The sequence below is a fragment of the Puntigrus tetrazona genome, chromosome 7 (assembly GCF_018831695.1).
Source record: "Puntigrus tetrazona isolate hp1 chromosome 7, ASM1883169v1, whole genome shotgun sequence".
NCBI classification, from domain to species: domain Eukaryota; kingdom Metazoa; phylum Chordata; class Actinopteri; order Cypriniformes; family Cyprinidae; genus Puntigrus; species Puntigrus tetrazona.
Genome location: NC_056705.1, coordinates 5,558,957 through 5,570,700, shown reverse-complemented (window position 1 = coordinate 5,570,700; position 11,744 = coordinate 5,558,957). Strand labels below are relative to the sequence as shown.

Here is an 11,744-nt window from a genome sequence, read left to right as displayed (position 1 = left end):
GTCAAAAACTAAAAGCCTTTGTAGGGCTAATGATGAAACTGCTTTAGTGGATCAACTTATGTTTTTGGACTTAAGTGTTTGTTCCTTCGATATACGTCACATTTCATCAACCGTCAGACACTTAGCTTCTTTCCAAGGAAAAAAAAAAAAGAGACATTATTTACATAGGCAAAATAACTGTATGCCTAGTCAAATTAACAGCACAAGGTCATAGGGGCAAGAAATATTTGTAAAATAAGCAATTAAGGTTTGTGTACAGATTGTTGTAGGTGTGGTGGAGCTTGGAATTGAAGAATGTAAAAAAGAAAACCTGGTAGTTCTTAAAGCCCAAGACGCCAGCGCAGACACAGTCTTAGTGCACTTTCTTACATGTTAGTGCTCTCCTGAAGTCGTAAGAAGTTTTGGAACATTTACATTAAAATTTACATTCATGTTTTTAGGAACGTGCTTTCTAAGCAAATGACTTAAAATCAATGTGAATAAGAAAGACACGTAATGTTTTGCAACAGATGCAAACCATTTTTAATTGCTATTCTAGCACCTAACGCTAATATTCCAGTTGCGTTTCTAACAGCTTTGTGTCTTTTAGAAGATCCTTTCCTCATGTCGTGCCATGTAGTGACAGGCAGCCTTCATGCAGAAACAAAATGCAAAAGTCTTTGAGATGGAATAAATTAAAAGTGGCCGGAGCGACAGTCATGTCAACCACTTCTGTGGTACTGTTATGACTAGATTTTACTTTATGTTTTAGCTTAATGGAATTACTCCTCATTTTCACTGACACAGGTTAGGATGACATTATCTGAACAATTGAAGAATAAAATAAATGCAGAGCTTGATGTAGTTCAGGAGGACATGAGGTGATAAAAGACAGCTGTTAAAATCAATCCAGTTTGAGGGGTAGAAATTGATCATATTCATATTCAGTCATATTCAAAAAACAAAGTATTTCTAAGTGTGTATGTGCATGTAAACCTTTTTTTTTTGACAGATCTGAGAGAAAAATGGGCGGAGAAGCAGGATCATGTGACTCTGATAAGAAATTTAAACTGATGCGTTTCTTCCAGGAACAACATTTATTCAAACACCCTCAAATGAAGGCAGAAAAAACAACCTGAAATCAACATGAGAGCTTTCTACAAGAGTCTCTTGTTTTTACTGGGTAAGTGTGTATTTTCTGTGTTAATCTACTATAAAATAATAATTAAAAAAACAATTAAATTCATTAAATACTGAGCATCATTCTGTGTTTTCCCTTTTAAGGGTTTTTCTCGGTTCGAACAAAGGCAGAAATAGAAGGTGGGATTTAAATTCAGAAATTTTTGTGAATTAACTCTTTTATATCTTTTATGAATGCTGCTGTAATGTTCTGGGCTCTACGGTATAAATATGGAACAAATGAAATGTAAATAACAATGCACTTAAAGTTTAAAAAATAAAGCAGGTTTAAAAAAAAATCAGTCATATAGAAATACAGCTGGGCCTAAAATTTTTAATTCTGGTTCATTCTTTACATCAAGTCAAAGAGAAATCACAAAATAACACACGCTGAAATCACCCAGACTGATTCCTTCAGATAATCCCATTTCTAAGTGAATATACTGTGTTGTAAAAGTATCTGTAAAAATATCTGTAATGTCATTTTGGATAATTTTAACTTTTTTTTTTCTGAATGATACAGCAAAAATCATAAATAAATGTCACTGTAAATAAGGTTTTTCACTGAACATATTCCAGTAAACGTATCGGCGTGGGGAACAGCCATTCAGTCATCAGATAATGCCGACTGGTATGCCTGGAAGGCTGTGGATGGGTCGAACTCCACCTGCTCTCATACAACGTCACAGACCGACCCGTGGTGGAAGCTGGACCTGATGAAGACCTACAGGGTGAACAGAGTGACCCTCACTAACAGACTGAGCTGCTGTGAAGAGAGGATAAACGGGGCGGAGATCCGGATCGGAAACAATTCTACAGCTCTTTTCAGCAACCCATTGTGAGTCTCTCCGATATATTATCATATGCAGATTATATTCAGCTGGTCATCATTACATCAATCACAAGCGTTGTGATTATTGCAACAGAATTCACAAAGATCAGGCTTCCTTGGAAAGCATTCAAAACCAAAACACATTTTTAAATAAATAATCCCAAACTTGAATTTTACTTCGGTTCCACACAGGTGGCATTTTTCTATAGTCCGGGCACTCAACGTTGTCATAGCCAAGGTGGTTAACGTTTGTGATGTTACAAAATTCGATGACATAGATTTTTTTGTTCTATCTGTCTCCAGATGTGCTGTAGTTTCTTCTATTCCAGCGGGAACTACCTCCAACTACTCGTGCAATGGGATGGAGGGACGCTATGTTATTGTGGACATTCCTGGAGAATTAAGGATTCTCAGTCTCTGTGAAGTGGTAGTCTACGTGATTGGTAATTCAAAGCTACTTAGCAATCTGGTCTTGTCCTCTGAGGTGCTGTAGATATGGTTGCATAAGTGAAAAGATGTCCCTTGAAGATTCGATCAGTTCAAATGCATTCTTAGATTCATGTAAACCCTCTGAAACACTATTAAATATAACATATGCTGATGCTGAAAACCTTTTATTGACACTGTCGTCTTGCAGGTAATTTGGCAACAGGAAAAACCGTCACGCAGTCGTCAACCTATGGAACCTGGATTGCTGAGCAGGCCATTGATTTAAATCCAAATTTCATGCAGCCGTGGTCAGCATGTTCCTCAACCAATTTTCAGACTGACCCATGGTGGAGGCTTGATCTGGGCTCTGTGTACAGAGTTAATAGAGTCGTCGTCACAAACAGACTAGACTGCTGTTCAGAACGAATAAACGGAGCTGAGATTACCATCGGAAACTCTTTGGAGAACAACGGCAACAACAATCCCATGTGAGATCCTCTTTCAGTGACTTCATATCCATAAACAACCCCTGAAACACACATGAAGTCTGAATGAGGTTTTCTCCATCTCTCTTTAGATGTGCTGTGATTCCTAGTATTCCAGCTGATGCTTCCTCCACCTTCACATGTAACGGTATGGAGGGTCAATACATCAATCTGTTCATTCCTGGAGATTCAAAGATCCTTGCTCTTTGTGAGGTGGAGGTCTATGGAGAAGGTGAGAGCAAACAAGCAGGTTTAGTGTTTTGAAAACTATTGTGAAACTATTAACCAATTCTCAATCATTAATATATAGCAATTTATATGTAAAATAAAAAACATTTTACAGTCGCATACACTTACCTTTCAGTAATTTGCAGAGTAAAATTCATTTGCGTTTGACACTAAATCATAACCTTTTGCTGAAACTGCATGTAATATCTTCATGGGGAGAAAACTAGTTCACACAGCAGTGAAGGAAGAAAACATAAAAAATGTCCATAGACGTTACACAAATGCATTTTATGTTTTTAATATCTGCATTTAGCGCCCACCCCCCTCCATCCCCCCATGTTCACCCTTGTGTGCCCTTTTAGAAATTTCTTATAAGAAGACCTTTGTGAAGATGAAACTGAAGTCCAGTTCTAGTCTGTCTGACCCTGAGATGAGAGTCCAGCTCCTGTCCCAGGTGAGAGAAGGAAACATGCAGAAATCTGAAATCAAATCACACAGATGGCGAGACCTGCTTTTATTTCAGCTTCGGTCTGCTCTGGCGAAACAAGGGGTTTCTGGCGTGACGCTGCAGTGGACTCAACCGCCCGAAAAAGTTGTGATGTGGAAAGAAGATGCACCCAGTGAGTGTGTTCATACAAACAGTGACAAGAGACTTGATTTTGGTGTTAATAAATTGAATAATATATTTGACAGAATGGAAAATGTTGTTTTATGAAGTAATAAACTGTTTTATTTACAGCTCAGTGTGTGGTAAGAAAGTGATGATGACGACGATGATGATGATGATGATGATGGGGAAACCTTCCTCACTGATCACAATAAAGCTGTACATGAAACCTGAAAGAACTGATCTCTGAAACTGAATTTTAATGGGGCCTCATTTATAAAACGTTGAGCAGAAACCATCCTAATTTTGATGTTACGATTGTTTCTCTGATATGCGTATATATGTGCGATTCACATAAGACACATACGTGTCTCTTTCAGATGTGAAATCTATGAATCACAAATGCTCTCTCTGCTTTTCAGCAAGCTGCTGAGGCTGCAAAGTGTAGATATGGAGTTATTTTCCACTACTGAGGCTGCAGTCCATGTCAACATTTTTTCTGAGATGTCTTCCTGTGCGAGAATTTTGCTAATTATTTTAACATATAATATAATATAATATTCTCAGATCATTAGCACAATCTGCTGTGTTAGTGTCAACATATGATTAGGTTGATGTTCCATACTCTGGTGCTACAGTACTTATTATCTTTTTGAGCCTGTTAAACTGTCTGAAACCCACAGTTATTGAAACTGTTTGTCCTGATATTATCCACGAATGCCTCCAAGCTGGGACTGTGCCCCATGACTTCAAACTCACCATAGTGTGACCACATCTTAAAAAAGAAAAAAAAACTATTTTAAATTTGGCTTTTTTTATCAAAAATATTGGCTCAGGTCAACTTCGTCTCACAGTTCTATATATGAACTCTGCGGCTCTGCTTTTGTTAGACTTTAACTCTGGCTTTGATCTGGTCCTTGAGGCTTACGGGGCACAGTATTACACCAGTTTTGTTCATATCTTTCGAACAAGGAGTCATGTCATCGACATTGGGCATCTGTTGTACCTCAAGGATCGATTCTAGGTCCAGTATTGTTCTCACTTTATATGCTTGGGTTTATCTTTAACAAGTGGGGTCCGATGACACTCAAATCTACATTCCCTTGAAGCATGATAATAAGCATCCCATTAAGCCCATTTTGGATTGCCTAGAAGAATTTAAACTTTGGCTTGTGACATTTTTTATGCCTCAATGAGAATAAAACAGAATTAAATTAGTTTTGTCCCAATGGCAAGAGTGTACACGATTTTGAAACTTCATCTCGGTCACCATACAGCCCCACTTGTGTCAGAAACTTGTTTGGTTTGACAACAGTCTCACATTTGACAAGCAGTAAAGTACCATTGTTAAGTCCAGTTTTTATCATATACGGCTTCTAATCATAGTCTTTTCCATCATTAAAGAAGCTTTAAACCGCAATACACACATTTGTTAAGTCTAGGCTTGACTACTGTAATTCTCTGTATGCTGGCATCCCTGAGTCCTGTGTTTCTTGTCTGCAGTTAGTCCAGAATGCAGCAGCTCGACGTCTTACTGGAAAGTGTAGATATGAGAATATTACACCGATTTTAATCTCACTTCATTGGCTTCCAGTAAAGTACAAAGTTGATTTGAAAATTCCACAATTTGTTTTAATCTCTTCACAATCCCCACTGTCCTGAACTGTTACAGCCTCATACCGTCTCAAGATATCTATGAACTCAGACTTCCTGTATGTTCCAAAACAAGGTGATTGTGCCTTTTTTTTTTGTTGTTGGCCCAAAAGTGTGGTTATAGTTTCCACATCAGAAATGCCCCAACCTTGTTTGTTTTCAAATCCACTCTAAAAACCCACTTTATCTCGCTGGCATTTGATTTTTTTTTACTCTTGTATCAACTTTGAAATTGTTCTTAGGACGCTACCCTTTTACAGCTTGTGTATATTCTATGACTTTTCAAGCATTATTTTTGTTAATTGTTGTAAAGCGCTTTGTTTTAAATTGTGCTATATAAATAAAATTTGCATTGTATTGCATTGTATTGTAAATTTGGACAAAAAAATTCTATAAAGTCACACAAGACCATTTTAAGATCATTTTACGATCACACGAGATCATTTTAAGATCAGTCAGTGCAAGTTAGTTACTTAGCGTGCTAGAGTCAGATGGTCAAGTAAAGACAGAAGATATGTGCTTTTAGCCATTTCTTGAAGATAGCTGGTCAGGGCAGTTCATTCTATCTGGAGGGAACTGTTGTGTGAATGTGATTGTGCCTCTTTGAGATGACGCAACAACATGCAGAATCTAAGATGGTTTTAGAGGGCACACAAGTCTAAAGCAGAGCAGGGGCCTGTTCGTCGTACCTTGCTTAATACATTTTAAATGACATGAAAGATGCCAGATCCTCTAATCCTGATAACTGCTCTCTGGTTGATTTGGTAGATTAAAATGGATTAAAATATTTGGTTTTAGTTGTCTTGGATTACTGCCCATTCTCATGTTCCCCAAAATTGCAAATTTATCGTTACTCGAAACCACAATCAGCAGCGCAGCGATTAATTTAAAGTTTCTAAAGGGTCAAAATCATGTTTATGCATCTCCTGCGCTCCAGCAAGCCACTCACATAGTCTCCGTCACCACTCAAATTAATGTACTACTCAGATTAAAGTTTTAGCGTGTGTAAGATGCTGAGATGAAGGTGATGGTCCTTCTATAGATGGTTTGTCTATACAAGTGGTAAGAGCAAATATATGGATTAGCCTGTATTATTAGAGATGTGTATCAGGTATTTGCTGGGGTCAGGCAGTTCATCATTTATAACAACAGAGAAGAGAAGCGGTCCGAGGACTGAGCTCTGAGGCACACCTGTAGCTAGAAGCTGAAACTTGAGCAGCTCTCCAAGATACCTTGAAGGATCTGAGAGGTAAGACTCAAACCACTGCAGTAAGAGTTATAAAAACCTGGTTAAATACTACAGGAATAACACCAGTGTAAAGGGAAACGCAAAAATGCAAACACAAAAGAGAGCTCATTGTCAAATGTTTCTGAAATATTTATATTGCAGGGCAGATTTCCAGCAACATCAACTTTAGAATAGAGTATGAGTCTGTCTTGGTGACTAATGATTCATTTTCACTACTCCTAACGTTTCACAGATATAGCTAGTTTTAGTGCTTTGATGATTTTAGTGCTTTAGTGCTTTGTTTGCTTCCTTTAGTCATTTGTTTGTGAAACAAATGATGCTGCCCTGGATTTAGCTATATTTGTAATTCTACAAATATATTCAAAATGAAAATGGTAAATTTCTCAAATTAAATCGGTTAGATTTTAGATTTGATTTAACCACTAGCAAAACACCAGCGTATTTTCATTCCTTCATAAACTGTTGAAAACTCTAACAGTACACAAAACTGAAAGGCTGTGTACATTCACTGTACAGAAATTCTGCATGGACAAATATCGTTATATACACTGAAAAAATATATATTTGCTCACCGCCAAAGGGAACATACTGCACTGTATCATAACACTGGAACTCAACCGTGTGTGTGTGTGTGTGTTTAGGTTTTTGCAGACTGATGTTGAAAATTGTTTTCTGTATGAAAATGTACATTATACTATAATATCCATATATATCCATTGCACATTTTACTTTAACATTGTACATTTAAATTTACGACAAACATTTTAGATCATCTGGAAAATAAAAGTACTTAACTGTGTTAAATGATCTTAAAAATGTAAGACAGAATGAAAGAAGTGAGTGATAGAGACGGAGGGGAGGACAGATGAGGCTGATCATGTGATGTACATTTAAATCTGCTGTTCTCCATAAAAACCCCCCACAAAGTCTCCATCCTAAGAGAAAGACAGCACCTTTAATCAGTCATGAAGAAGGTCTGCAAGTCTGTGGATCTTACTGGGTAACATTACAACATGCATATATCTACTATAGAGTCACACTAACATTAACACAGTTTTTTCCTTTGTTTGATTATATTGCTATTTCTGGTTTAGTTTGCACTATATCAGAATATTTCAGACCTTGAAAATTTATAATGAAGCTAGAAAAAAATAAAATAATTATATATATATATATATATATATATATATATATATATATATATATATATATATATATATATATATATAGAGAGAGAGAGAGAGAGAGAGAGAGAGAGAGAGAGAGAGAGAGAGAGAGAGAGAGAGAGAGAGAGAGAGAGATTTTGCATATTATATAAATTTCTTTTTGTTTTGTTAAAAAAATTTTTCTTTTAACGATGATTTGCTTTCTACAGTATGCAGTATACAGATTTTGCAACATTTGTCGATCTCTGGAATATTATCTCTTAGTTTCTTTCATTTGCTTTACAAAACAAATTTAGTGTTGAATCGTTGCTCATTTGTGTATGTAAATGATTTGATGATCTTTTTTTTTCCCCCTCACAGAATCTTTTGTATAACTTCAGTAGACCAAGTGATGTTCAGTGTCACTGAAATGGTCATAACATTTAAATGATCTCTCAAATTAATTTGAATCTTTTTTTATTTACACAGGGTTTTTATCAATTCAAGAAAGGACAAATGGAACAGATGGTAAGAATCTCTGTTTTGTTTGGTCCACTGTAAATGAGTTTTACAGAGAAAAAAAACAAAAATTAAGAATGCATTTACAAAATATACAATTAAACCTTTAGTTTAGTCTGATCAGAAAGACAAATGAAGTTCATAAAGGCCCGGTTTCAAGCTAAGAAAAATCTAGTTTCATGATTAAAATGTAAAAAGTGTTTCATTGAAAATTATGATAATGAATAAAGAATCCAGTAAAATGCTTTTGAAGGACTTTAAATCTGATATGGTGCCCCATAAAGAACTGAATAAAATTAATTGACTTCAATCCTTGAATTTGAACTAGTTTTTCCAGAGAATGCAGCTCTAGGACGCCCTTCAAGCCAGTCAACGCAATCCGAGAACTGGATTTCTAGATATGGTGTTGATGGTTTACGTGACAGCTGTTCACAGACCAGCTCAGAGACCGACCCGTGGTATAGAGTGGATCTGCTGAATGAATACCAGGTGAAGAAGGTGGCCATCACTAACAGAGATGACGTCAACTCTTATCAGAGGATAAACGGGGCGGTTATTCGTGTCGGGAACTTCTCTGACAATGTTTACAGCAACACCATGTGGGGATTTCTTTGAAGTTTCTTTCATCCTTATCAACAACCGGGAACAGAACCAGGTAACAGATGATCTTTCTCTCCGTAGATGTGCTGTCATCTCTACTATTCCTTCTGGAGACACGGCCAGCTTCTCCTGCGGTGGGCTGGTGGGACGTTACGTGATCGTTCATATTCCTGGAGATCAGCAGATTCTTACTCTCTGTGAGCTCGAAGTCTCACGGTTTTTGCGTGGTAAGCCATCGCAAACCTAGAGCACTTTTCAATGTGGGAAGTGCCATCTTGTGCTTCTCTTTGGTTTATCAGAGTCACTATGGAACCAACACACCCAAAACAAGATTTTATAGAAATCCTGACCAGGATACGTTCTGGAAAAATGGCATGTGCTGTCACCCTATGACCATTCCCCCGAATATCAAAATGCATATTTCATTTGCACACGTTCACAAACACAGCTGAAGCGCTTCCTAGAGCAGGCTTTCTTCACAAAAGTGAACTTCTAGCACAGTTTTAGCAGGTAGAATGCAAAATGTTTCGATGCAAGCATTTCAGTCAAACTTGTGCGATCTAAACTAGTCGCGGTGAACAGCAAACGATTTACAGAGCAAAACGTGGCAGCTGTTAAACCCAAAACTAAAATGAAAAAATAACCCCCAAAAGTACCCTACTAGTAAGCTAAGTAGTTTTTAATACTGTTTTCTTTACATGTTTTCTAGGAAATTGGGCATCGAAAGGAACTGCTCTACAGTCATCGACATCTGGGAACTGGTTCGCTCAAAAGGCTATTGACGGTAATCGAGGTCTCCAGCTGTTTTATCCAGGATGCTCCTCAACCCTTAATCAGTCTAACCCATGGTGGAGGGTGGATCTGAAAAACATGTATCAAATTAGTAGAGTTGTCGTCACTAACAGAAACGACTGCTGTCCAGAACAAATCAACAACACAGAGATTCGTATTGGAAGCTCTTTGGACAACGACGGTAACAACAATCCCATGTGAGAAACTTGAGACTGAAGAAGCGTGAAACATCGAGCACAAATGTGTACATGAAATATGCATATAAACTGCGTCTGTTTCTCTCTCTGTCTGTAGATGTGCTGTTATTGCTGCTATTCCAGCAGGTGAGTCCTACAGCTTCTCATGTAACGGGATGGAGGGACGTTACGTGAATCTGATCATTCCTGGAGACATGAAGATACTCACTCTGTGTGAGGTGGAGGTTTTCGGAAAAGGTATACTGTGTCCGCACTATCTGGTTCATAAGTTAAACTTGTATTAATAGTTGTGCCTGAATTCAGGCTCAACTAATAATCTTTCTTTTTGTACTTATATGGGTGTTTCAATGCATAAATGTTTATTCCTAGGTCCCATTTTAAAAAGATCGGTTGTAAAAATGATGTTTAACTCCAGAGCTGATTTGACAGACCCAAAAATGAAAGAAAATGTAATTATGCAGGTAAGAGAAAGACAGAATATGTACTCTGTATAACCAATAAATGGATAGAATGCACACACACAACAACAGGAATATGCTCACACACACAAACACACACAGTATATGTAGCTTTCCCCAAAAAAATTTGATTTAAAACAAGACAAAAAGTCTGGTGAAAGTCGATAGTTGTGGAACTCCATTTAGTAAGGATGTCAAGGCTATTTTATTTGCTTAAATGTCAGATGAAATGAGATGCTGTGTTAGCAAAAATTACGTTCCCTTTCAGTCGGTCATTGACTGATTACAGCACGAGTATAAATGAGCAGCGGGTGCAGAGCATATTTAGCTTTTTGCTTTGGAGCCGAGCGTGACCGTTTTGATCCCAAGATGATCTACGAGAGGGTGTTGGAGTTCAGCGCTCAGTGAAGGTTGTTTTCCTGCGTCGAGTGGGTTGCCACAATCAGGCTGCACTACCCTGAGACAAAAAATAAATAAATAAAGCTGTTCCAAATTGCCGGAGAACATCTTAAACTGTTAAATTATCATGAACGCACACATTAGTGGGATGTACAATTATTCTTCGTTGACTGTTAGAAAATGTTCAAATTAATCACTTGGTAAATATATCGAGCTTATTGAATTCTAAACTGAGGATTGGATACAGTTAAAAAACTGTAGTGCAGCCAGTGGCAATGAAATGTTTGCATTCAGAATTACATACACAAAGCGTATATTTATGGGGACAAATTACTGAACCAGAAACCGAAGAAGTAAAATTCTTCATTGCTTGGAGCTTGCAAGCAATTATAGAGTTCAACTACATCAGACTTAATACAAAAAAATTGACAATTCTCAAATTCATGTGGTCAAAACACTGTAGGCCGTTTCTTTTGAAATGTTCCCTCATCATATCTATTATCACTACGGTGAGGAACTCTCCACCGAGGGGGACCCCTTCCACCGGCGCTCCACAGCCAGTGGAGCTGCCAAGGTAACAGCCAGGGGGTATATGGTGGCAGCGTCCATGGTGTTTTGGTGGGGATCCCAATTCGTCGCTCATCCGACGTGACTCGGTATGACCGACTGAAAGGGAACATCCCGGTTACGTATGTAACCCTCGTTCCCTGAAGAAGGTAACGGAAAAGTCACGTGCCTTCGTCATGGTGCTGTACCGCCGCTGAAGGGGCCGGGTCACTAACTCTGCTCCTCAGCAGAAACCTGAATATGCGCTGCACCCGCTGCTCATTTATACTCGCTCTGTAATCAGCGGCAGCTTCAATCTTCAGTTGGCTCGTTTAGATGTACTTGAAGTAGATTGGTCTCTCGAAGAGAGATCCACGATTCCCTTCTACTGGGATTACCAGGTTTTTACAACAAAACCCACCCAATTGCTGTCCGTAATTATTTACT

The 11,744-nt window shown here is 37.9% G+C and overlaps 1 protein-coding gene across 1 annotated transcript; it reads left to right on the top strand.

The window, feature by feature from the left end:
• Positions 1 to 1,125: 1,125 nt before the first annotated feature.
• Positions 1,126 to 11,515, top strand: LOC122349358. Its single transcript, XM_043245370.1, has 16 exons — positions 1,126 to 1,162; positions 1,264 to 1,299; positions 1,738 to 1,996; positions 2,294 to 2,433; positions 2,628 to 2,907; positions 2,997 to 3,159; positions 3,524 to 3,586; positions 3,656 to 3,752; positions 4,630 to 4,741; positions 8,731 to 8,904; positions 8,987 to 9,132; positions 9,615 to 9,894; positions 9,992 to 10,131; positions 10,264 to 10,343; positions 11,215 to 11,325; positions 11,465 to 11,515. Exons 1-16 carry the CDS (start codon positions 1,126 to 1,128, stop codon positions 11,513 to 11,515), a joined length of 2,169 nt encoding a protein of 722 aa, XP_043101305.1.
• Positions 11,516 to 11,744: the final 229 nt, after the last annotated feature.